Raw genomic sequence first — 26,199 nt, 5'->3', positions numbered from 1 at the left:
ATGGTAGGTAGTTCATTAGCATATAATTTCAAATACTGATTTATGTCTCTGTTAATGAGGAGAATAAAAAACTGAGAATTTAGGTCCAGCAATACGTAATGGGTTCATTCTTTTAGTTCAGTAAGATTAATAACACAAAATATTAATGAGCTATTTTCACATTGTTTGGGGGATTTTTGAATCAGATACATTATTTTATATTTATGGCTCACGCACAATTCAAAGCCAATCAGCCACATTGCAAGTGCTTAACAACTGTAGCCAACAACCCTAGCTCAGGAATCCAGACAGACGACTTCCCGCCTTGCACCGTGTATGCAAAGCTTGTTCAGGTTAGCCCAAAGGAACGCCACCTCGTGGAGCATGCCGGGAGATGTAGTTGGTGTCCATCGGCCCGTGGCACGTGATGAGAGTTGTAGGCCATCTGTGGAGCATGCCGGGAGTCGTAGTCCGCGCGCGCCCTTGGTGTACCGTGCGCTTCATGGCCGCTGGCACTACGCTCTCCTACTCTTCCGCTCGGCCTTAGAAAGTTTCGTTTCTGCCCGGCGGTGGACCCAGTAGCGTGTAAGTGCCGAGGGCGGCCGGCGAGACTTCGGGGACATTTGGGGCCGTTCTGGACCCCGGCGCGGAGGCTTCTCAGGGCCTTAGTCACCTGTTGCCGAGGCTGTCCTCTCCAACCCAGGGTGCCTGCCGCCTCGGGAGAACCCTCTGGTCAGAGGGACTGGCTCCAGTACCCATGTTGTCTGTGGGGCCGGCTAGAAAAACCTTCAACACTGTTCCAAGACCTGAGCCGGCAGAGAGAGGGACCACCCTGTGGAACCTCCTGGTGAAGCCTCCCTGTGAGGCGGAGCTTTGGCATTACACATGAAACCCCTGGCACAGGAGCTAAATTCTCGAGGGCATTGGGACTTAGTCTTCAGGAAGCCAGCTCCTCCTCTTTGCAAGACTCCTGATGCCCCTTCGATCCAGGAATGATCCTTTGTTCCTTTCTGTGCCCTCGCTGACCACTTCCTTTGTGCTCAGGTGCAAGATCTCAAAGTGAAGTTTCTGGAAACACCTGTAGGACAACTTAGTATATTGGGTGTGATGGTAGCACTAGGCAGTGAGAGCTTGTCCTGTTGGCATCTAGGCTGAGGGTGGGGAGGGGGCAGGGCGATGTCCTATTTTCACAAAAGAAGAGAACATGGCATGTGAATGACACTTAAGCCACGTAGCTTCCTATTAATGCACTTAGGATACCTTATGTCACTCTTCAGTGTCCCCACTGCTGCCTCCTACAGAAAAACAGCACTTGTTGATACTGCCTATGTTGACCAGAGTCTCTCTGTCCCTCTGCTTGCCTGACTTACCACAGTGGTTTTCTTTACAAACAGAGAAATGGGTCAGGGGTTTTTAGGGGCAGAGGATCAGGGCTTAATCTACTTAAAGCCTCTCTCAGCAGTGGGCCTTGTGGTGTGAGGCAAAGTTAATTCCTCTGCCATCTGCCTGCTGCTGCTGGATGCAGGGGAAGGATGTTGAGCTACAGGTTTGTGCTTTTAGTGTTGTGACTTTCTTGATCGAATTGCTGCCCCCTGACCCTCTCACTCTGTGACAACCAGTTCTGCTGTGTTGAAATTCAGAATACTAGTTATGGGGCAGGATTGTTAGCATCCTGGAAATAAGCGGAGTGCTGATTCTCAGCCTCCTTTCACTAAAAGTATCTGAAAAGACTATAGCTTTGGGAAACAGGGTTTATCTACTATTGTTTAGTGTTTATCTCTGTATACCACTTCATTTATTTTGAAAATTGTTTATTTTATAAGAAAATAGGTAAAGTATACAGTCCTGCAATGTCATCCATATGTTGTGTGTGTGTGTGTGTGTGTGTATGTATGTATTCTTAATATTTTACTTTATTTTTGCAGTTGCTTTAGAATTTGGAAATGGTCCCAGGTTCCTTTGCTTCTTAGGGTTGGGGCTAGGATACCAGAATGGCTAAGAGCCAAGTGTTTTGCCCAGTTCTTTAGGGTGAGATAAAAGACACTGCTTGTATTAGCAAGATCATCATAGGCCTTGACCTATGTTGGTTCTTGAAGCTGGAGGCCTGCTGCCTTAAGAATACAGAGTACTCAAGAAATGTCAGTCTCTAGTCCTGGCTTCCCTTTCTTTATAGGGGAGGATTGTATGATAGGTTACCTCTGATTTTTGGAGATTCCAAAAGCAAGATAATTGATAACTCAAGATTGGAGTGTATCAACATGAGCTAGAGGAAGTATGTTGACTACCTATGATCTTATGTTGGAAACCACTGGTAGAACTTAAGAATTAGGAGTCACATTCTCTGCAAGCATTCCTAGCAGCAGAAAGGGTCATATCTAGAGTCTGTAAACTCAGAGGTACCTATAAGCAGAGGACAGTTGTCTGTGGTCATGTTGACATCTGGTCACCTAGGTGGCTATTGTGTTCCTACTTCTCTCAGGCAGCATTTGAACCTCAATTTGTGCAGTTACTGAAGGGTAGAAATTGGGATGTTTCTGTGGGTCTACACATGGAAAAATACTACCTATGTTCTAGTTACTTTTTTATGAGTCACTAGAATTAACTAAAGAATCTATATTATCCTAATAACATAGCTCATTCAACTCCCATTCTCCCACATTGGAGCCACTTAGCCTGGTGGCCACCAATGGTCATTTTTGTTCATGAGCCTCTCTGGCATTTGAAAAGCACCAAGGGGCCATTTTAATTTGGTTCAGATCGCAGTGGTAGAGATAAGGACATCCACACACTGTGGTTCAGAGGGAAGCGTAGGAGAATCTGTGATTTCATTACCAATACTGTGGCCTAGTGGTTGGTTTCAGTACCTATGGGCTGGCCTACTCAGTAGCCTGAGGTACTGCACTTTTGGCCTGAGGGGGGACATCACATTCAGGGATTTCTTAGCATCCAAAAAACTTGGTCCAAAAGAGCTGTCAAGCAAAGTTTTCATGTGTTTGGAGCTAGGCCAAGAGTAAAATTCCCACAGAGATTCAGTGTAAGTCTGGACAGTTGAACTAGAGATGGACAGTTGAAATGAAGCTGTAAGGAATTTGCTGAAGCTGTAGCCCTGGATGCATTTTGGTTTTGGTTTTTTGAGACAGGGTTTCTCTGTGTAACAGACTTAGCTGTCGTGGAACTTGCTTTGTAGACCAGGTTGACCTTGAACTCACAGAGATCCTCCTGCTTCAGCCTCCCCAAGTGCTGGGATCAAAGGTGTGTGCTGTCACACTGGCTAGACCTGGATGTTTTTTCCAGGACAACTGAAGACTTGGTCAGGAACATGGAGAAGATACTTTAAATCTTAGCTAAAGTTAGCCATTGAGAACATCTGTTCTTCCCCATTCCTTTCCATTACTTTCTTAATCTTAATTCTTAGTCTTCATGTGAAAGAAAATAAAGGTTCACTGCAGTCCCACAACCCACGTATAAAATAATCACTCAGACGCTTATATTGTTTATAAACTGTATGGCCGTGGCAGGCTTCTGGTTACCTACTTCTTCTATCTTAAATTAACCCATTTCTATTAATCTATAACTTGCCACGTGGCACATGGCTTACCGGTACCTTACATCTCACTTGTCATGGTGGTGGTTGGCAGGTCTCTCTGCCTCAGCCTTCCACTTCCCCCAATTCTCTTCTCTTTGTCCCACCTATACTTGCTGCCTGGCTACTGGCCAATCAGTGTTTTATTTATTACCCAATCAGAGCAACACATGCAACATATAGACCATCCCACAGCAGTTCACCACGTGCCACCCTCCCCCCACTGCATCTGAAAAACAAGATAGAAAGTGGTCAGATAACTTCAAGTAAGCTAAATGTACATTGAGTTTCATCTAACCATGCTGTGATCTTCATCACATTACTCATTGAATAATAAAGTTCACATAAATAGTCTAAAAGTCTGAACAAGGTACAAATTGACAGAACTCACCTACTCCTGCTAAGGGAAAGTGCTGTCTATTGTTCCTAGCTCAAGCTTCAGCCACCCTGGGTCTTAGTTTTATTCTTTTCCTGTCATGTCCCAGGGGCACACCAGAACCTAGACTCCAGACACCACCCCACCTCAGTTTGTCTAGTTGATATTGTCAGATCCACACATCTGGGAATGGAAAATGGCTCTGGGGAAATGTGTTGCCTGTTAGGCCACCACGACAAAATGCCACAAATTAGGCTTATGCAACAGGAAGTTCTTTTCCCACATCTCTGAGGTCCTAGATAAAGGCTTGCCTGGTCCTGAAGCTTCTTTTCATTTGCATCTGGCCAATTTCTCACTATATTCATGTATCTGTAGTGTTTTGTGTGCTCATAGTTCCCCTTACAAAAACACAAATAAGATTGAATCAGGACCTATCATCAAAACTTCATTTAATCTCAGATATCTTTTTACTAAAGACTCTGTCTTCAAATACAATCATGTTCTAAGATATGGAGGTTAAGACCTCAACCTAAGACCAGGTAGTAAACACAACATTGCCCCTAACAAGAAGGTTAGGTTACTGGGGACTAGTGGTGGGTATACTAATTATTGTTCTGGATCAAATAATGATTTCTGAGGAAGACTTCTTTAGAGAAGAAACTGATACACAATTCTTTCTTTCCAAAGTAAGACCAGAAAGACTAGAGGAGTTGGTTGGGGGAAGGCTTAGGGAGCATGAGGCAGAGCTCAGCCTTGATAAAGGGCACAGAACATTGAAACCTGGAGCCAGAGCCTTTGCTCTGGATAGTCCAGGCCAACACAGCTAAGAAAGGATTAGTGGACAGTCCTATCACCCCAGAAAATGGGACCTTATGTCCCAGACTAAGATGTGAACAACAGGTCCTAGAGAAATCCCTTAAACACTCAGAACACTGTGGATCTGTTTATACAGGCTAGGATAGAGGATATACTCCTTGTCCATCCCTGAATTATGTTATTCCACTCATTCTTGGAATAGTAGTTCTGGAAGAGTCTCACAATAAGGACAATATAATCTCCACAATTACATGGTAGATTATTTATGCACATAATTTGTGCTCAATAAAGAAACATTTTAAAATTGAAAAAATAGAATTTTCCCTATTTTTTAATTTTATTTTGAGATTATAATATAATCACAACATTTTCCCCTTCCATATACTCCCTTCAAACTCTCTCCTATATCCCTCTTTGCTGTATTTCAAATTCATGGCCTCTTTTTTTCAATAATTGTTGTTAACATGGCATGTGTTCCTAAATATAACCTGCTCAGTTTGAATAACATTACTCATAAGAATGTTCTCAGGGCTGACCACTTGATATTGAATAACCAGTTGGTGTGTTCTTCCCTGGGAAAGACTGTTTTTCCCATTCTCAGCATTCTCTAGTTACCTGTAGTTCTTTGTGTACAATTGAGGCCTCATGGTCTTAGTCCACTTTGACATGTGTTTTGTTGTCCTTTTTCAGCTCACATTTAGGCAGATTAGACTATTGGTGAAAAACTGTTGGTGTAGCTTCTACATCACTAGGAGACACAGTTTCACAGCATACTCCTAGATCCCCTGCCTCTTATAATCTTTCTACCCCCTCTTCTGCAATGTACCCTGAGCCTTATGTTCAGGAGTTGTTTTGTAGATGTATCTGTTAGGACTGGACTCCACAACTTTGCATTTTGATTGGTTGTGGTTTTCTGTAGTGGTCTCCATCTGTTGTAAAGAGAAGTTCCTTTGATGAGAGATCCAGACTACACTTATTCTGGTGTATAAGGACAAATTGTTGAAAGTTTGCCCATGTTTCCAAAAATATTTAAAATATTTTTATTATTTACTTTTTGACATATTTTAATTCCTCAAGGTTTTGTTTGGTTTATGTACTGAGGATTCCCCTATATTCTGTCTCATTCATTTGGCAAGTGACTTACTGAGGAGTCTTCATATACTTGAACTGTACTAAGAACTGGGGAAATAGGAACAGTAATGGAGTTATTAGGACAAGTAGGAAAAATAATGATTAACAGATAAAGTATTGTGATATAAATAGTATCCAGAACCATAGAAGGAGAATGTGAGATTCTGGGACAAAGGCTTAGAATAATGAGTGCTGGACAATTTGTTTTCTTTCTTTCTTTTTTTTTTTTTTTTTTTTTTTTTTTTGCTTTTCCAGATAGGGTTTCTCTGTGTAGCTTTGTGCCTTTCCTGGATCTCGCTCTGTAGACCAGGCTGGCCTCAAACTCACAAAGATCTGCCTGGCTCTGCCTCCTGAGTGCTGGGATTAAAGGCGTGCACCACCACTGCCCGGCCTGGACAGTTTGTTTTCATCAAAGTATTTATCAGGCCTCAAATGATTTTTCTCCTTTATAAATTTATTGGAGACATGTCTGTTTTTCCCATTGTGCTAAATTCCTAGAAGCCAAGGCTCCCCACCACCACTGTTGTTCACAGTTACAGCATCCCTATTCCTGAATGAGACCTTCTTCCTTAATAATGGTGCCAAAAAATATCTTTTGTCTGGTTATCAGCTTGTTAGCACCAGAGGTTACTTGAGCTTCCTCAAGGCCATGCTTAGTGGCTGTTGTGGTTTGAATGTGAAATGTACCCCCATAGCCTTGGGTATTTGAACCCATAACCCCTACTTGACAGGGCTATTTGGAAAGATTGTGAATCCTTTGGGAGGTGGAACCTCACTGGAGGAAGTAGATTACTTAAGGCAGAACTTGAGGTACCCACTTCTTGTTCACCTGGGCTTAGATCTTTCTTACCCTGTTCTGGATCCATGGGCCAAATTGTGGTTGGTTGGTTTGTGATCTAGGGAAATGACTAAGGTGTAGTTGGAGATCCAGGTGCCACCAAGCCCCCGCAGTGCCACAACCCACATATAAAATATTCACTCAGATGCTTATATTACTTATGAACTGTATGGCTGTGGCAGGCTTCTTGTTATCTACTTCTTTTATCTTAAATTAACCCATTTCTATTAATCTATACTTTGCCATGTGGCTTGTGGCTTACTGGCGTCTTTACATGTTGCATGTCATGGCAGTGGTGGCTGGCAGTGTTCCTCTCCCCTAGCCTTCCACTTCCCAGAATTCTCTTCTCTCTCGTCCCACAAGAGAGACCTGTCCTGACTCTGGACCAGGCAGGAAAATTCTAACTACAAATGGTGCCCAACGTGTTGGCAAGAGTTTCCACCTAAAACCTGAGAAAAAATATTCTAAATCGGAGCTAAAAACAGCTTCCTACTTGTCTCTCTCAAGTTAGCAGCAGCCTGCCGGTTTGAGCTACTATGGTGGGTTCCTGGCGTGTGCGTCTGACCTGCAGTGTGGCGGGAATGAGGAATCTACAAGCAGCATTTTACTCTGCTGCATGGTGGATTTAGCCTTTGCTAGTTTTTTTTTTTTTTAAAAAAAAAGTTTCTGGGCTATGCACTGCTTTGATAGAACTGCTTCTGATAGTTGATGGTACACATGGCTCCAGACCCAGAGCTGGCAGTAAACTGTACCACTGCCATGTTGGGAAGCTGAGGTGGGCGGAGCCAGCAGCCACAGTGGTGTTTCAGTCTTACAAAGATGGATATTACACAGAGAATCTGGTTTATGTTGTCTTTGGGATTTTTAACTGCAGAAAAAGATTTGATCATAAAAGCTGTTGAGTTAAACAAATATGTAAATTTTAGAGGTACCTTGACTTCAAAATTTGTATATAAGGATATGTTGCTTTGGAAAAGAGTCTCTGCTTTTGTTTCCACAGAAAGCCAGAGGCTGTGGGTTTGTTCCAGATTAAGATACATCAGGTTTGATCAGCCAAGACCACCTGAAAGGTCTCTGTCTGACATCCAAAATGGTTTCAAGGCAACTGGCTCAGAGGTTTACCCTCATGGACTACTCCATAATCCTAAAATTTTCTTTGTGTCCCCATAAGATACAGCGCCCCCATCCAGCAGGAAGTAGTAAGAGAAACTACGCCCAAATTCCCAGCTGGCTTTGGAGATGGAATTGGCTCACTCCTTCTCTAAACCCAGACATATTGCTAAAAGAAAAGGTTAAGAGATTTTTATGTCCCACATCAGAAGAGCCCTCTGATGTGGGACAGAGAAAAAACCAGTATTTTTATTTAAAGCAGGTTGATTATAAATGTGATCTTTCTAAAGAAAAAAAGGGGATATGATATAGATATAATAGGATGAAAGGGTAGATTAAGGAACTTACTTCTAAAGAGCAACAACTCATTTAAAATGTTTTACATTGGTATAGATTTTAGTCTATTGATACAAACTTAAAGTTAATTTTGTTATACTGTGTGTATATTTCTACTCTTGTTTAAGATATTATGTTTGTACAGCTCATTTAAAATTGTAATGGATAATTAAAAATAGATTAATAACTAGTCATCTATGATAATCATACTCATAGCCATGTTAGTTAAGTCTTCCAGGTATACACAGATATATTTCAGATAGACAGGTACTCTTCAAACACTTCAAAGGTCTACAGAATATGGCATTTAAAATATTTTTAAAATTTAGACTTTCTGGACAGTGAGACATGTCTGCTCCTGGCAGCACCAATTTACTTCAGAGAGGAGGATGGGCATTAAAGACACTTCATATGGAGTTTATCTTTACCTTGACAAAAATAGCCATTTGGGCAAGAAACTGTTCTTGCCTGGACTGCTTGATCGACTGGACGTGGAGGACCCATAAAAAGGTGACCACTAAACTTTGCTTGACAAAATGGTCCTTCAGGTTCCTGCTTCACAGAGGAAACTGCCAGACATTCTACAGGACACTAAGAAAAGTGACCAAGAGACTCTAGCCCTGTGGGCTGAAAACAAATGCCCCAACTTTACAAAGGAACATTAGGTGACTGTCCAGGCTCCCAGCTGTTTCTGTCTACTCTTGCAAGACTCCCGAAAAATGCTTGCATCCTTTTCCCAGTTCTCAGGTAATATTATATCCTTCTGAGGCCTTTGATGTAGTTGAAGACTAGATAGATATAATTTCCTCAGTTATGCTAAATGATAAGTTAGATATAAAAGCTTAAACTCACAAATATAAGATATATAGGATATCTTCTTTAATATTGTGACTATAATTCTTGCTTGATAATTGTTTTGTTATCTGTAATTTTACTATGTAAATGTTAACCCTCCTTTTTTAACAAAAAAGAAAAGGGGAAGTGCTGTGGATATCACTCTGTATAAATAAAGTACTGATTGGCCAGTAGCCAGGCAGGAAGGATAGGGTAGGCGGGACAAGGAAGAGGAAAAGGCTGGGAACAGGAAGGCTGGGAGAGACACTGCCCGCCACTGCCATGACAAGCAACATGTAAAGGCACCGGTAAGCCACAAGCCATGTGGCAAAGTATAGATTAATAGAAATGGGTTAATTTAAGATAGAAAAAGTAGATAACAAGAAGCCTGCCATGGCCATACAGTTTGTAAACAATGTAAGTTTCTGTGTGTTTACTTGGTTGGGTCTGAGCGTCTATGGGCCTGGTGGGTGAGAGAGACCTGTCCTGACTCTGGACCAGGCAGGAAAATTCTAACTACATCCCGCCTATACTTCCTGCCTGGCCACTGGCCAAACAGCATTTTATTTATACAGAGCGATATCCACAGCACTAAGGTGTTGTTGGAGAGCTTCTCTCCAGGTTCCACCAAGCCCCCTCCCACAACCCACGTATAAAATAATCATACAGACACTTATATTATTTAAACTGCTTGGCCATTAGCTCAGGTCTACCATTATCTAGCTCTTACTCTTATATTTAGCCCATTTTTGTTAGGCTATACTTTGCCACATGGCTTGTGGCTTACCGGTGTCTTTACATGTTGCTTCTCATGGCAGTGGCTGGCAGTGTCTCCTCCCAGCCTTCCTGTTGCCAGCCTTCTCCTCTTCCTTGTCCCGCCTACCCTATCCTTCCTGCCTGGCTACTAGCCAATCAGCACTTTATTTATACAGAATGATATCCATAGCACTTCCCCTTTTTTTTGTTGTTGTTAAAAAAGGAGGGTTAACTTTTACATAGTAAAATTACAGATAACAAAACAATTATCAAGCAAGAATTATAGTTACAATATTAAAGAAGATATCCTATCTATCTTATATTTGTGAGTCTAAAGTTTTATATCTAACTTATCTTGTATCATAATTGAGGAAATTATAACTATCTAGTCTTCAACTACATCAAAGGCCTCAGAAGGATATAATATTACCTGAGAACTGGGAAAAGGATGCAAGCAACTTTTGGGTAGACAGAGACAGCTGGCAGCCTGGACAGTCACCTAATGTTCTTTTGTAAAGTTGGGACATTTGTTTTCAGCCCACAGGGCTAGAGTCTCTCGGTCACTTCTCTCAGTGTCCTGTAGAATGTCTGGCAGTTTCCTCTGTGAAGCAGGAACCTGAAGGACCATTTTGTCAAGCAAAGTTCAGTGGTCATCTTTCTATGGGTCCTGCACGTCCAGTCGATCAAGCAGTCCAGGCAAGAACAATTTCTTGCCCAAATGGCTATTTTTGTCAAGGTAAAGATAAACTCCATATGAAGTGTCTTCAATGCCCATCTTCTTCTCTGAAGTAAATTGGTGCTGCCAGGAGCAGACATGTCTCACTGTCCAGAAAGTCTAAATTTTAAAAATATTTTAAATGCCATATTCTGTAGACCTTTGAAGTGTTTGAAGAGTACCTGTCTATCTGAAATATATCTGTGTATACCTGGAAGACTTAACTAACATGGCTATGAGTATGATTATCATAGATGACTAGTTATTAATCTATTTTTAATTATCCATTACAATTTTAAATGAGCTGAACAAACATAATATCTGAAACAAGAGTAGAAATATACACACAGTATAACAAAATTAACTTTAAGTTTGTATCAATAGACTAAAATCTATACCAATGTAAAACATTTTAAATGAGTTGTTGCTCTTTAGAAGTAAGTTCCTTAATCTACCCTTTCATCCTATCATATCTATATCATATCCCCTTTTTATCTTTCGAAAGAGATTGTATTTATAATCAACCTGTTTTAAATAAAATATTGTTTTTTCTCTGTCCCACACCAGAGGGCTCTTCTGATTTGGAACACAAGAATCTCTTAACCTTTTCTTTTAACAATGTGCTTGGATTTAGAGAAGGAGTGAGCCAGTTCCATCTCCAAAGCCAGCTGGGAATTTGGGCGTAGTTTTTTTTACTGCTTTCTGCTGGAGGGGGGTGTTGTATCTTATGGGGACACAAAGAAAATTTTAGGATTATGGAATAGTCCATGAGGGTAAACCTCTGAGCCAGTTGCCTTGAAACCATTTTGGATGTCAGATCATCTGGGCCATTGTGTCATTGGAGACCTTTCAAGTGGTCTTGGCTGATCAAACCTGATGTATCTTAATCTGGAACAAATCCATAGCCTCTGGCTTTCTGTGGAAACAAAAGCAGAGACTCTTTTCCAAAGCAACATATCCTTATATCCAAATTTTGAAGTCAAGGTACCTTTAAAATTTACATATTTATTTAACTCAACAGTTTTTACGATCAAATCTTTTTTTTGTAGTTAAAAATCGCAAAGACAACATAAACCAGATTCTCTGTGTAATATCCATCTTTATAAGACTGAAACGCCCTTGTGGCTGCTGACTCCGCCCACCTCTGTTTCCCAACATGGCAGTGGTACAGTTTACTGCCAGCTCTGGGTCTGGAGCCATTCTATCAAAGCAGTGAATAGCCCAGAAACCTGTTTTTTGTTTGTTTGTTTGTTTTTGTTTTTTGTTTTGTTTTTTTACTAGCAAAGGCTAAATCTACCAAGCAGCAGAGAAATGTAGGTTCCTCATTCCCACTACACTGCAGGTCAGACGCACACGCCAGGAACCCACCATAGTAGCTCAAACCGGCAGGCTGCTGCTAACTTGAGAGAGACAAGTAGGAAGCTGTTTTTAGCTCCGTTTTAGAATCTTTTTTTCTCAGGTTTTAGGTGGAAACTCTTGCCAACAGGTTGGGCACCATCTGGGGTCTTCCGCTTCCTCCTCAGCCCCGCCTTGTGGGCGTGACCATTACCGAAGTCTCAATAGGGGTTGGAACTTCCAGGCCAATGCTGGGATGGCTATCCACTACACTAAGGAACCTCTTATAATTGTTGAGAGGGAAGGAGCCAAGAGAAGGTTTAAGAAACAATGGCCATGTCATAAATCCTCATTCCCTTTAAAAGATGATTGCAAGAGGGAAGGTTCAGAAAGATGACAGCTTGGAAGTACTCTAATTATAAGTCCAAGGAGTTGGATCACCTAATGAGCTTTTGTTCACATGGGCTGAAATGCCTGCCTCTGTGCTGGGCTCTGGAAGCCCCTACAGAGTACTATAGTCTCTTAGTGAAGTTCTAGTGAGGGTGGCCTGCCTGTTCAGCAAGTTTCCAGTTCAAGCCAATGGGACCTCCTGGTCTTCAAAGGTAAAAGTACCAATCAAAGGCACCCATCTCTGTTGTTTGTGACCAGGTATACACTGCTGGGTGTGTTGACCCAGGTCAAGGCTATTTACTCTTCCAAAAGGCCATCTGCCTTTTGATATCATGTATTTGTTTTGATTGAAGTGGAATTTACAGTTGTTTCACTTTGTTTGGGACTGGGGAGGAATCCATATATATCCTGTTCTCTCTGGGTCAGTTCTTAGTTGTTGTCTTAGGAAAGCATAGCAAGGTTGATTTCCATATCCTAGCTGCCTCCCCTTATGATTCTTCCTGGTGTGGCTCCTCAGACACTGTGTTGTTCATGCCTGAGCCAGTTTGTAGGCAACATTGTGAATACTAGTCATTTGAACAATGGTGTAAGTAAGCTTTACGCTGAGTGAGTGTCTTTGTTTCTTAGTTTGGAATTAATATACTGTATGTGATGTATATAGCATGTAGGGCATCTGGGCAAGTGTAGAGTTAAGTTGGAAATCAGAGAACCTCCTTCACCTCTAAAAGAATACCTTGGTCATGAGTAGAAACTCAGTACTTGGTCCTAGGTAAAAATAATAATTTTTTAAACAATATATTTAGTCTCTTCTTCTTTGCCAGGAAGTTGAATGGCTTAAAGTATTTGGATAAGTTTAAACATAATATTGAGTTGTTGACAAGAAAGACTATAGCTACATGTGTGGAAGCTCTGGTATTTTCTGAATTGGGGAGCAGTCTGCTCAAGAGTTGTAGACATTAGAGTAGACTTCATCATTCTAGAAGTTGCATAGAGACACAAGAAGGAAGTTGACCATGTGTGGAGATTGCCCCCTTCTGTGTCTTCTCTTGTTAATAAGGCTCCAGATCAAGGATACAGTATTGTCAGGATGGCAATGTTCTCCTCAGGGAGTTTTAATGTTCTTCCTGAGTCACTGTGAGGTGACTGCCCAGAGTGTAGCCTATTTTGTTTTCCTTGCTTTTTTTTTTTTTTTAAGCTCATTGACCAGTGGTTCTCAACATGTGGGTTGTGACCCCCATAGGGGTCATATGTCAGATATTCTACATATTAAATATTTACATTATGACTCATAAGAGTAGCAAAATTACAATTATGAAGTAACAATGTGATAATTTTATGGTTGAGATCACCACAACAGGAACAATGGTTCTTAACCTATAGGTCAAAACCCCCTTTGGGGAGGGCGTCAAATGACTCTTTCACTGGAGTTCATATTTATAATCAACCTGATTTAAATAAAAATATTGGTTTTTCTCTGTCCCACACCAGAGGGCTCTTCTGATTTGGGACAAAAGAATCTCTTAACCTTTTATTTTAGCAATATGCCTGGGTTTAGAGAAGGAGTGAACCAATTCCATCTCTAAAGCCAGCTTGATAATTTTGGGAATTTGGGCATAGTTTCTCTTACTACTTCCTGCTGGAGGGGGGCGCTGTATCTTATGGGGACACAAAGAAAATTTTTGGATTATGGAGTAGTCCGTGAGGGTAAACCTCTGAGCCAGTTGCCTTGAAACCATTCTGGATGTTGGATCATCTGGAGACCTTTCAGTTGGTCTTGGCTGATCAAACCTGATGTATCTTAATCTGGAACAAACCCACAGCCTCTGGCTTTCTGTGGAAACAAAAGCAGAGACTCTTTTCCAAAGCAACATGTCCTTATATACAAATTTTGAAGTCAAGGTACCTTTAAAATTAACATATTTATTTAACTAAACCGCTTTTACAATCAAATCTTTTTTTGTAGTTAAAAATCCCAAAGACAACATAAACCAGATTCTCTGTGTAATATCCATCTTTGTAAGATTGAAACGCTGTTGGGGCTGCTGGCTCCACCCACCTCAGCTTCCCAAAGTGGTGGTGGTACAGTTTACCACTAGCTCTAGGTCTGGAGCCATGTGTACCATCAACTATCAGAAGCAGTTCTATCAAAGTAGTGCATAGCCCAGAAACTTTTTTTTTTTTTTTTTAAACTAGCAAAGGCTAAATCCACCATGCAGCAGAGTAAAGTGCTGCTTGTAGACTCCTCATTCCCACCAACTGCAGGTCAGATACACACACCAGAAACCCACCATAGTAGCTCAAACCGGCAGGCTGCCGCTAACTTGAGAGAGATAACTAGGAAGCTGGTTTTTAGCTCCGTTTTAGATTTTTTTTTTTTTTTTCAGGTTTTAGGTGGAAACTCTTGCTAACACATTGGGCGCCATTTGTAGTTGGAGACCTTCTCTCCAGCCCCCACCAAGCCCTATTAGTTTAACAACCCACTTACAAAATAAACACACAGACATTTATATTATTTAAACTGCTTGGCCATTAGCTTAGGCCTATCATTGTCTAGCTCTTACTCTTATATTTAGCCCATTTCTATTAATCTATACTTTGCCACGTGGCTTGTGGCTTACCAGTACCTTATATCTTTCTTGTTATGGTGGCTGCTGGCAGTGTCTCCCTGCCCCAGCCTTCACTTCCCAGCATTCTCCTCCTCCTTGTCCCACCTACCCTATCTTTCCTGCCTGGCTATTGGCCAATCAGTTTAAATAATATAAATGTCTGTGTGTTTATTTTATAAGTGGGTGGTTAAACTAATAGGGCTTGGTGGGGGCTAGAGAGAAGGTCTCCAACTACAGCTGGGATCACCACAACAGGAACAATGGTTCTTAACCTATGGGTTGAAACCCCATTTGGGGAGGGTGTCAAACGACTTTTTCACTGGAGTTGCCTAAGACCATCAAAAAACATAGATATTTACATTATGATACATAACAATAGCAAAATTACAGTTATGAAGTGGCAACGAAAACAATTTTATGGTTGGAGGTCAACATGAGGAACTGCATTAAAGGGTCATAGCATTAGGAAGGTTGAGAACCAGTGGTATTAAGGTGTTGTGGCATTAGGAAAGCTGAAAACCACGGTCTGTCATAGACTATGTGAAATCAGTAATGGGGAACAGTTCACCCTGTGACCTGGGAACTTGATACCAGCCAAGTACAACCAAAATAAGGTCCTATAGAGAGTGCCATGGACATGTTATTGTGCCATGAACAATGAGCAGCAGTTCTCAAGCACCACAAAATCTAGTTGTGTGTGTGTGTGCGTGTGCGTGTGCGTGTGCGTGTGCGTGTGCGTGTGCGTGTGTGTGTGTGTGTGTGTGTGTGTGTTTAATACTGGACCTTAGCTGGGCAGTCGTGGTGCATGCCTTTAATTCCAGCACTTGGGAGGAGGCAGAGCCAGGTGGATATCTCTTAGTTCAAGGCCAGCCTGGTCTACAGAGTGAGATCTAGGACAGGCACCAAAACTACACAGAGAAACACTGTCTCAAAAAAAACTAAATAAATAAAATAAAACTGGGTTTTACTATGTAGCCCTGGATGGCCTGGAGTTTGCTATGTAGACTAGGTTTGATTCTAACTCACAGAAATATACTTGTCTCTGCCTCTTGAATGCTGGGAGCTCAGCTACAAAATCATAAAGGAACCCATTTTTGTGTGTATCCAGCTTCCTTGTGCCAAGGTCTTGGTTTAATTGGCATACATCTTTTCCTTAAGGCCAGACTCCAAATAGCTAGAATCCAGAAAATTCAGTGGGTTGTATGATACACACATGGTCCTATCCTCGGCCTGGATGTTAGCCACAGTTGCTTGTTCTAACCTCTTTTCCAAGCTCCCCTCCCCCAGGAGCATGCACCTGAGCCTCATTTCAACACTTATGTTGCCTGTTCATATAGCCATGGGCTTCATGGAATAAGGGTGCAGTCATCTTCCCTCATGATTACATCTGGAAGCCACATGCCCTGGGTTGGTAACAATGGAATAAGTAGTATAGGAAAGCTGTAGACTTCATCTTCACTATACCTCCATCTGGCTTCTCTTCTACCTGCTTCTTTTCAGGGACATCCTGGCATCTCAGTGGTCATCACAGGGAATCTATCACTCTTTCCTTTCAGCATACAGAAGTAAGTTGTCCCTTTGTGTTAAACATGTGTTCCATCATGTTTTAAAAAATTATCATACTTCTGCTTTGAGGGGAAATATAATTCACAGTTAGGTGAGTTTTTATTTATTATTATTGGGGTTTGTGAGTTTTTTTCTGACTTGTTGTTGTTTAAGGATTTTGGTTATTTTTGTTGTTTTTGGTTTTTTTGGTAATTGGTTTTTGAGTACTTAGGGCTTGAACCCATACTTTGAGTATCCCTAGGCAAGCACTACCAGTAGGGCTACAACCCTAGCCCTCTGATTTTTGTTTTGAGATAGAGTCTTACACTATATATCCCAGCTGTTTATATAGAACAGGCTAGATTAGAACTCACAGCAGTCCTCTTGTCTCAGCCTCTCAATTGCTAGGATTATGGGTGTACTACCAAGTACAGCTCATTATGTGAATTTTGACACATGCCACCATAAACAAGATATAGAGCATAGTTGTTCCGTTTCCTCTACCACCACATGCCCTTTTGCAGTTATACCCATCTGTTCCCCATTTTCTGCAACAAGTATTCTGGTTTTCTCTTTGAAAAAACATTGTATTAACCTAAGCATAAAAATGTAACCTTTCCAGGGGTTTCTTTAAAGTCAGAACAACACCTTGAAGGCTCAATGCCTGGTTGTAATTTCTATGACTCATTTCTCTTTATTGCCAAGTACCTAGGAGTTGTTATCTATAGCCTTGTGTGGGCCGCTTGTATTCTATCTGGATACCAGATGTTTTTCTCTTGTTCTACTTGATAGCTTCTTAGATAGTTACTGTTGCTATGATATTTCACAATGACCAAAAGCCACTTGAGGAAGAAAGTGTTTGTTTGGCTTATACTTCCACATCATAGTCCATTACAGAAGGAAATCATGGCAGGAACTCAAACAGGGCAGGAAGTTAGAGCTGATGCAGAGGCCACAGAGGGGTACTGCTTATTGGCTTGCTCCTCATGGCTTGCTCATCCTGTTTTTTTATAGTACCTAAAACTCCAGCTCATAAGTGGCCCCATCCACAATGATTGAGGCCCTCCCATATCAATCACTAATTTAAAAAATACCCTACAAACTTGCCTAAAACCTGATCTTATGAAGGTATTTTCTCAGTTGAGGTTCTCCTCTCAGATGACTATAGTTTGTGTCAGGTTCACATAAACCTAGCCAGCACAATTGACCCTTGTCAGCTTGACACACAAACACATCATTGTTAAGCTACAACCTTTCCTTTCTTGTTCATCTCCATGATCACACATTAATATTAACACCACAACATAAAACATGTTATAAACTTAAAAAGTCTAATAGTCTTACAAATGCCAATACTTTTAAAAAAAGTTCAGTCTCTTTTAAAAAAAAATTGAAGTTTCCCAACTGCAGACTCCTATAAAATCAAAAATAAGTTAGATACTTTCAAGAGCAAAGAACCAGAGCACAGTCAAAATCTAAACAAAGCAAAGCCAAACTCCAACTTTGTAAATAACTCAGTGTCCAAGGTCTGGAATCCACTCACAGTCTTCTGGGCTCCTTCACAGGTCACTTCTATTCTACTCTCTTCAGCACACATAGCTTGTCTCTTAATCTCAGGAAGACTTCATTCCATGGCTATTGCTGTTCTTGGCAGCCAACCCATGGTACTGGCATATCCAAAATGCTGGGGTCTCTTGTTGCAGCTGAGCTGTACTTTGACCAATAGCCTCTCCTGTGCTCTCTTCAAGGACTCCAGCCCTGCCACATAGAGCCAAGTCTCAGCTACTGTCTATGACCCTTTCATGTCTTCAGCCTATACCACTTGGGTGACTCTTACACAGCTAAGTTCAGTACCAGCATGAGGTAGAACCTTGGCCTCTCCTGGAACACAGTTTCTGTCTGCTGACCCTGAAAACACTTTCTAGAGGACTTCACCTTGATGATGCTGGCCTCTTAATCACAGCTAATTCTTCAGCCACAGCTGACCAGCATCCATTGTCCCAGCAAAGCAAAGGTTTCACTTTAGTGTTTCTGATCTCTTGTTAATCACAGCCAATTCTTCAGCCCAGCTGACTAGAACCACAGGTTCTTAGTCCAAAATAGCAAATGGCATTAGTAGAGTCTTTAAGGCACTCTCACCAGGCCTCTATCATCAGCATTGCTCTCAATGTTGTCTCCCAAGCACCTACAGAACAGCCCACTGAAGTCTCAATACTCAATGGTTTTTTTAGCCCAAAGTTCCAAAGTTCTTCCAAAATCTTCTCCAAAACAGTTTGGACACAATAACCTCACTTCTGGTATCAGTTTCTGTTTTAGCTAGGATTAGTATTGCTGCAATGAAATACTATGACCAAAAGCAACTTGGGGAGAAAAGGGTTTATTTGATTTATTCTTCCACATCACTGTTCATCACTGAAGGAAGTCCAGGACAGGACTCCAGCAGAGCAAGAAGCTGAAGGCAGAAAATTGTGCAGAAGCAATGGAGAAGTGCTGCTTACTGTTATGCTCCGCTTGACTTGCTCAACAGTTTTCTTATAGAATGCAGGACTAGTAATTCATGGGTAGCCCCACCCACAATGAGCTGGACCATCTCGTATCAGTCACTAATTAAGGAAATGTCCTACAGGCTTGAGACCCCCTCCTCTCACTTGTATCAAATTAACATAAAACTAGCCAGCATAGTAGCTCAGCTTTGGCAAAGCTAGACTGTACCTTATGAGCCTCTCTGCCTGCACAAAACATCTAATAAAGGGTGATGATAGGGCCACATACAGAGTCATCCCTACCTCACCAATAGGGGCTGCCCTGGTTAGATTTCATGTTTGTTTGTTTTGTCAGCTTGACACAAGCCAGGGTTATATGGGGAGAAGGAACTTCAGTAGAGACATCAGATTGGCCCAGAGGCAGGTTTTAGGGGCGTTTTTCTTTCTTTCTTTCTTTCTTTCTTTCTTTCTTTTCTTTCTTTCTTTCTTTTCTTTCTTTCTTTCTTTTCTCTCTTTCTTTCTTTCTTTCCATCTGTCTGTCCTTTCCTTTCCTTTCCTTTCTTTCTTATTTATTATGTATACAGTGTTCTGCCTGTATGCCAGAAGAGGGTGTCAGATCTCATTACAGATGGTTGTGAGCCACCATGTGGTTGCTGGGAATAGAACTCAGGACCTCTGCAAGAACAGCCAGTGCTCTTAACCTCTGAGCCATCTCTCCAGCCTGGGAGGGGGGCGCATTTTCTTAATGAATGCATTGGGAAGGGCCCAGCCTACTGCAGGCAGTACCTCCCTTGGGTAGATGGTCTTGACTTGAATAAGAAAGCAGGCTAAGTAAGCCATGAGGAACAAGCTAGTAAGCAGTATGCCTTTATGACCTCTCCTTCAGTTCCTGCCCCTGGGTTTCCTTCACAAGTTCCTGCCCTGACTTCCTTTCATGATAGACTATAACTGTAAACTGAAATAAACCTTTTCCTCCTCAAGTTGCTTTTAGTTATCAAGGAGTTTTTGTTTTGATTTGGTTTGGCTTTTGGTTTTTCAAGACAGGGTTTCTCTGTGTAGCCCTAGCTGTCATGGAACCTGCTCTACAGACCAGGCTGGCCTTGAACTCAGAGATCCACCTGTCTCTACCTTCTGAAAGCTGGGATTAAAGGCATGAGCCACCACCACCCAGCTTGATCATGGTGTTTTATCTCAGTAACAAAAAGCAAACTAAGACAGAAACTGTCTGCCTGGGCCTTGTATGAAGAGGCTAGGGGCTGGAGAGATGGCTCAGTGGTTAAGAGCACTGGCTGTTCTTCCAGAGGTCCTGAGTTCAATTCCCAACAACCACATGGTGGCTCACAACTATATGTAGTGAGGTCAGATGCCCTTTTCTGGGGTGCAGGCGTACATGCAGATAGAGCACTTGTGTACATAAAATAAATAAATCTTTTTTTTTTTTTGATTTTTTGTTTTGTTTTGTTTTAGTTTTTAGTTTTTTGTTTTGGTTTTTTGTGGAGCTGAGGATCGAACCCTGAGCCTTGCGCTAAATCCCAAACCCTCCCCCCCACTTTTTTTTTAATTAAGGAAAAAGAGAGGTTAACTGAGCATAGGTTTTGGCTCTCTCTAGAGCTATGACAAGACTCTACCTGGTCTCTATGTTCAGCATGTGACCTGGGAGAAACACTGGGATGAGAAGCAGGCTTTTCATAAACTACTCCTGTCCCCAGTCTTTTATACTTGACGAGTGGTACCAGTATTTGTTGGGGGCCTTTATAGAGTGGTTCAAAAACTCCTGAACCTTGACTCTGTGAAGTTCTGTGTCATGCATTAGTGGGACTGTGGTCTAGCTGAGTGCTCTTTCTTCCTGGGCTTGAGAAGTCCTCTTATGTTTCCACTGAGTCACAACTGTGTTGGCTTGTGAGTTAAAAATAGACAAGCCTATGCTGACCTGACCAGTCACCTGACTGGTCACTAGAATGCTTATAAATATTTGGAGTTGTTTATAGCTAGAGCCATTTCCTTTCCAGGGCTTCCTTGCCCCATCTCCTGAAGCTAGAAGGAAGCCCAGCACTGAATGAGTAAGAGCTGGCACATGTTAGACAGACTCTGTGTGGCATGTTATTGGGAACCACTGAAGTTCAAAGTAGTTCCTAGGAGCCAGTAGAAGAGTTAAGTCATTTTTCTGTAGTGATGATTATACTGTCCTAAAGGTTCAGCAGGATTTACTGAGAAAACCCCAGGTTTGAAATCACATAGAACAGTAATCAAGTCAGTTCTACTCATTGGCCTTGGGCCTTAGGTTACAGAACATCAGATTTTCCCTTGTAAACAGGAAGGTGTTTACTTTACCATGATGATTGTGAAAAGTAAGTGCTCTGTGTAAAATATAGACCAGAGCCCTGAGCAGGCTGTCAGTAATGTGGCTGCTACTGTCCTTACAGCAGACATTGCACCTTCACACAAGATACTTAAAGGGTAAATTAAAGCAACTGAAAGGCCTTGAGTCCAAATGCATAGTCATAACTCCCTTCCAGACTCACATTCCTTTTTGTTGGACTTCAAACACTACTGTGTCCTTAAATGACATTAACAGCTGCCCAAGTAGGGGACTCTCCAAGCTGGAGAAAACTATGACTGAGCTTAAAATAGTACCTTATCCCTGGGCTGAAGGGAGGGCTATGTAGGCTCCTGGGTGGCAGGTCAGGGAGTATTTTCACCCTCAGGTTTAGCAGAACACAGGGCAGAAGAGGTTCAAACTACTGACAATGGAGGAGCCACTTTCTACTAGACAGGCTATGCTGTCCCTGTCAGAAGCAGGGTATGTATCCCCTGCCTCTTACCCCCACCCTCACCCACCAACACTGCCTAGCTAGAAGTTTCTGACTGTTCCTTAGAAAGGAATATGAGAAAAATGGCTCTGAACAGAGCTGGCTCCTCAAGGTTTAGGGATGTCAAAATTTGAAATAAGCAGGTTTGACCTCTGTGGAAAGTGGTAAGGGAGCCACTGAAGACTTTTCTGAGGATGAAATATGAGGCACTTCTGTCCCAAGAGACAGGATGGGCAGCTCAGAAAGAACCAGCTATGCTATTAAGTTGATCTCGCTTCTTGCTAAGTCTGTATTTTAGTTAGGGTTTCTATTACTGTGATAAAGACTGTGACCAAAAGCAACTTGGGGAAGAAAGAGTTTATTTTATCTTAAAACTCTCCAGTCACACTCCCATTACTGAGGGAAGCCAAGGCAGAAACTGGAGTAGAAGTCATGGAAGAGTGCTGCTGACTGAATTGCTCCTCATGACTTGCTCAGTCTACTTTCTTACACCATCCAGGACCACCTGCCCAATGGTGGCACCAACCACAATGGGCTGGGCCTTCCCACATCAATCACTAAATAAGGAAATGCTCTAGAGGCTTGTCCACAAGCCAGGCCAGTCTTAAGAGGCATTTTCTCACTTGTGGTTCCTTTTTGGATAACTCTAGATGTATCAGGTTGACAAACAAAACTAAACAAAACGTATCTTGTGTCAAATTGAAAAAAAAAAAACAAAAAACAAAGAACAGTCTAGAAGCATGTCATAGTGTCAGAGTATAAATACGTCAGAAGCAAAAGTGAGAGTACCTGCTAACAAGATTCACACAAAAAAGGTCAATCCATCTCTTCCAGGAAAGTGCCTAGAGTGGAGGTCCTCTACACTCTTTAAATTGTGGTCTCTTCCCTGTATAGGTGCCACCATGAAGTCTGACCACTGCTGACAGGCAGCCACACAGCACTGAAGTGATAATCTGTCTTGGACCTACACATCCCAGAAAGGGGGACACCATGGCTTCTAACAGCGCTGAGACCCAGCTCCAGAGGATCATCCGTGATCTACAAGGTCTGCTTGAGTGGCTGGTGAATTGGGCTTGGTTTTGAGGAACTTGGGCCTGTACCTTGGCTGTTGATTGTCAGAATTCAGCCCTTTCCTCTTTGTTCACACATAGTACGCATCATATTAAAATATTTGGTTCTCAGATAGCCAGCCTCTGTGTAACTGGGAGGGCTTACTTTATATTCCTCTCATAGCAACACAGCTAGTTTGTGAACAAAATCAAATACCAGTAAGAGGGCTAGGGCTAGTTTCAGTTCTCTGTGCTTTAGGCTGCCTAGTTGCCTTTGGTGGAGTCACCCCCACCCCTTGTTGGACTTTGGTGAGCTTGACTTTAGGGGGGGGATCATTCTCCTGTTTTCAAGCACCAAGGCAGGTGAGGTACTTGGAGGTTTCATGTTATATCTCCCTACACCAGCCCCCAGCCACTGGTGGCCATTGTCCCACGTATTTTAGAACCAGGCCAGACCTCCAGGCTTCCTGAGGGAGTCACTTGGGTTTGTAGTCCTTCCCTATTGGAGAAAGGCAGGAGAAGGGAAACAGACAAAACTACAGTAGACCTTGACAGCATTTCTGTGGACTGCAGAGTCCAAGTTTTACCCTTTTAGAGGACTTCCCAAGTACCAGATTTTAGTAGGTCTCTCACCCTTAACTCTGTCTGGCTTGATTTTTATAATCCTCTGGAGTACCAGCACATTTGCCACTGAGCTGTGCCTGCAGAGGTCATAGTGACACTTCCCTGACAGCCTAGAAATCCAGGTTCCTGACTGCTTAGACTAGACAAGTAGAAATCTCATAGTAAAGGCATTTAGTCTGGGATACCCTCAGTGCAGTCCATAGTCTGCATCTGAGATCCAAAGCCAACAAGGTCCCACACATTTTCTTAGATTTGCTTTTTATAGTGCTTTGGGGACTCTCATAGCTGATTAGTTGAGTGTCCATTATCTGAAAGGCAAACCAAAAGTGTTCCAGATTTTGATTTTGTTTGATTTTATAATATTTTGTAATTTTTTTGGTTATTTTAAAATTTTAGAATATTTTGTGAGTTGAACATCCCTAATTTAAAACTCTGATAAATGAAATGCACCAAAATCCAAAACTTTTTGAATCATATTTTATATGGTGTTTCATGTACATAAGACATTACTGATAGTGACCTATAGAATCTTCTTGTTTGGTCCTATGAGGTAGATGCCATTGCTACTACCGTTTTGCAGTAAAGAAAATAGACACAGTGGAGTATCTGCCTTTCTTACTATCACAGAACCAGTACAGATCAAAGCTTGGGGTTATACATCATCAGTCTTAGCTCGTGACCACATTAGACTTTCAGCTAAAATGTTTAGTGTTTTTTGTTTTGTTAAATCTATGCAGACATATAGAGAAAATAAATGACAGTTTGGGCAAATCTGTGTTTGCCATTGGCCTTTAGAAATTTCACCACAATATAGTCTTTTCTATGTCACAGTGGCTAGTTTTCAAAGAAAGCCTTATAAATCTATATTAGCCTCACAGAAATCTCACAGTTGATTTAACAATCTTGAAAACTACATCCTGTCATCAAACCTAACCGACAAACAAGGGGAGCAAACTGCTCACCGGAGAGGTGAAGGGACCAATGTCTGCTTGGAGCTCTGCTGTTTGCCAACAGGATCTTAAGATGAGTCTCTGGCCCCTGTGTTCTTTAAATGTAAAATAGGGGTGATAATAAGAGATTTCCTGGATTCTATATCATACTTAACTTTTTCATCTTTTTCTCAGTGCTAAAATTAGAGTGCATATTACATAACATTTCAGGCTTATTGAAATAAGGCAGACACTCCATTAATGAAAAATACATGTAAAAGTCTGACCCCTCTTGGGCATCCAGTTAACAGAAACAGATATTGTTATCATTGTTACTGTTACTTGTACTTACTGATGCTCTGAAACCTGTATTCAACCTGTGCTGATAGGGTTGTAGTGAATGCTATGATTTGTGCTAGAAGCTTAGCTCCCACTGTTGGAGAGAAATGGAACCTCTTTAGAATCTAGTGACAGGTGATTGGGTCATGACCACCCTGAAAAGAACTCAATGCTGGTTTCACAGAGTCATCTTTTAGGTATGGTTTATTTCCTGTGGGGAAAAATTATAAAAGGGAACTTCACACTATTAAATACCAGAGACCACCACCGTTGGGGCCTCCAAAATTGATGCCTTGTTTTTAGGTGTGTTTTTTGTTTAACGCACCATTGCAGAGAAAATATTGCCTTATTTTTCAACACATCTAACATGAATCCCAATTCCAGGGCTGCTAAAATGTTAAATAAATATTTTTACTTTGTGAATACCCAGTATTGGGTGTTTTGTTTTGTGACACTGCATGATTAATCCACATAGCAACCATTTGTTGACTGGCTGTGTATACATAGTGCTAGCTTGATGGTGGATACACAGGGATGAATTTTAAAATGTGTGCCCAGTCCTACCTGAAGTTATATCACCTGAATATTTACAAGTCCCATGGGTTTCTAAGGTGACCCTCATTGACCACTTATCCTTGTGCTTTCTGTTGTTATTTCTGCTTTCTCAGACTTACTTTTCAGTATATCTAAGATGCATGCTAATTTAAGGGCTGTTAAAATGTAAAGTAGACAGATATGTCTCTCTAGTCCTATGTTCCTGCTTGTTGTCTTAAAGATGCAGTGACAGAACTAAGCAATGAATTTAAGGAAGGAGGAGAGCCAATCACAGATGACAGCACCAGCTTGCACAAGTTTTCTTATAAGCTTGAGTATCTTCTGCAAGTAAGTGGCTCCTATCATGTGTTGTTTTTGTCACAGTTGTCTCTTGTTCCCCATTTGAGTGACTTTTATCAGTTTCCAGGATGTGGTTCAGAAAGCACAATGGAACAACCAAGCCCTTGTGGTGAGACTAAGAGTCAGAACAGTCCCAAGCACTCAGTCCTCCCATATGAGTCAGGACGTTCTGGGAACTGAAAACATTCCTCTAAGATTTAAGCCATCTTAAAGCAAGTCACAGGCCTGTCCAACAAAGCTCTTAACTGTAGGGTAGGGTAGTTACTTACACCCTTTGAGAACTTCTTGAACCCTGTAGTTTGGTGTCTCACCCTTACAGACATACTCTATGTACATAAGGTATAAAGGTGGTTTCCAAGAGAGCAGACTCTGGAAGATCATCAAGGCCAATTTCAGAGCCTTGCTCAAGCATGGTTACTGTGTATATGGCTATTTCTAAATCAGGGTTAGTCAAGCAAACATTCTTTTAACATTTTCATGCTGTAACTTTTGTGTCTGCTTAATTTGACTCAGACAACTGTGCTGATTTCAGAATCACATACTTTTGATATAGGCAGGAAAGAAATGGACCTGTAATCATTTTACCACAATTGTATGAGGCATTACTGTTCTCCTGGGTTTTTTTTTGTGTTACCTAGATTTGAAAATAGCACATTTGAATCTTGTTCCATAACCAGGGAGAAATTCTCTAAATGGTATAGAAAGATACCTACCATACTTT

The 26,199-nt window shown here is 41.6% G+C and overlaps 1 protein-coding gene across 3 annotated transcripts in view; it reads left to right on the top strand.

Moving 5' to 3' along the window:
- The first annotated feature begins 463 nt into the window (after nucleotides 1–463).
- The window catches only part of Fyco1 (FYVE and coiled-coil domain autophagy adaptor 1), an 88,019-nt gene continuing 62,283 nt past the window's right edge, over nucleotides 464–26,199 (top strand). The window contains exons 1-3 of one of the 3 annotated variants that reach the window (XM_036193560.1): nucleotides 464–564; nucleotides 22,538–22,688; nucleotides 25,360–25,466. In XM_036193560.1, the coding sequence (XP_036049453.1) occupies nucleotides 22,634–22,688; nucleotides 25,360–25,466 (162 nt within the window). In that variant the 5' untranslated portion in view covers nucleotides 464–564; nucleotides 22,538–22,633. Of the gene's footprint in view, nucleotides 565–908; nucleotides 1,024–16,333; nucleotides 16,371–22,537; nucleotides 22,689–25,359; nucleotides 25,467–26,199 lie in introns of those variants that run through there. The other 2 variants (XM_036193562.1, XM_036193561.1) reach the window with 2 other exon arrangements.

The sequence above is a fragment of the Onychomys torridus genome, chromosome 7, assembly GCF_903995425.1.
Source record: "Onychomys torridus chromosome 7, mOncTor1.1, whole genome shotgun sequence".
NCBI lineage: Eukaryota > Metazoa > Chordata > Mammalia > Rodentia > Cricetidae > Onychomys > Onychomys torridus.
This window is presented reverse-complemented; position numbering and strand designations above follow the sequence as displayed.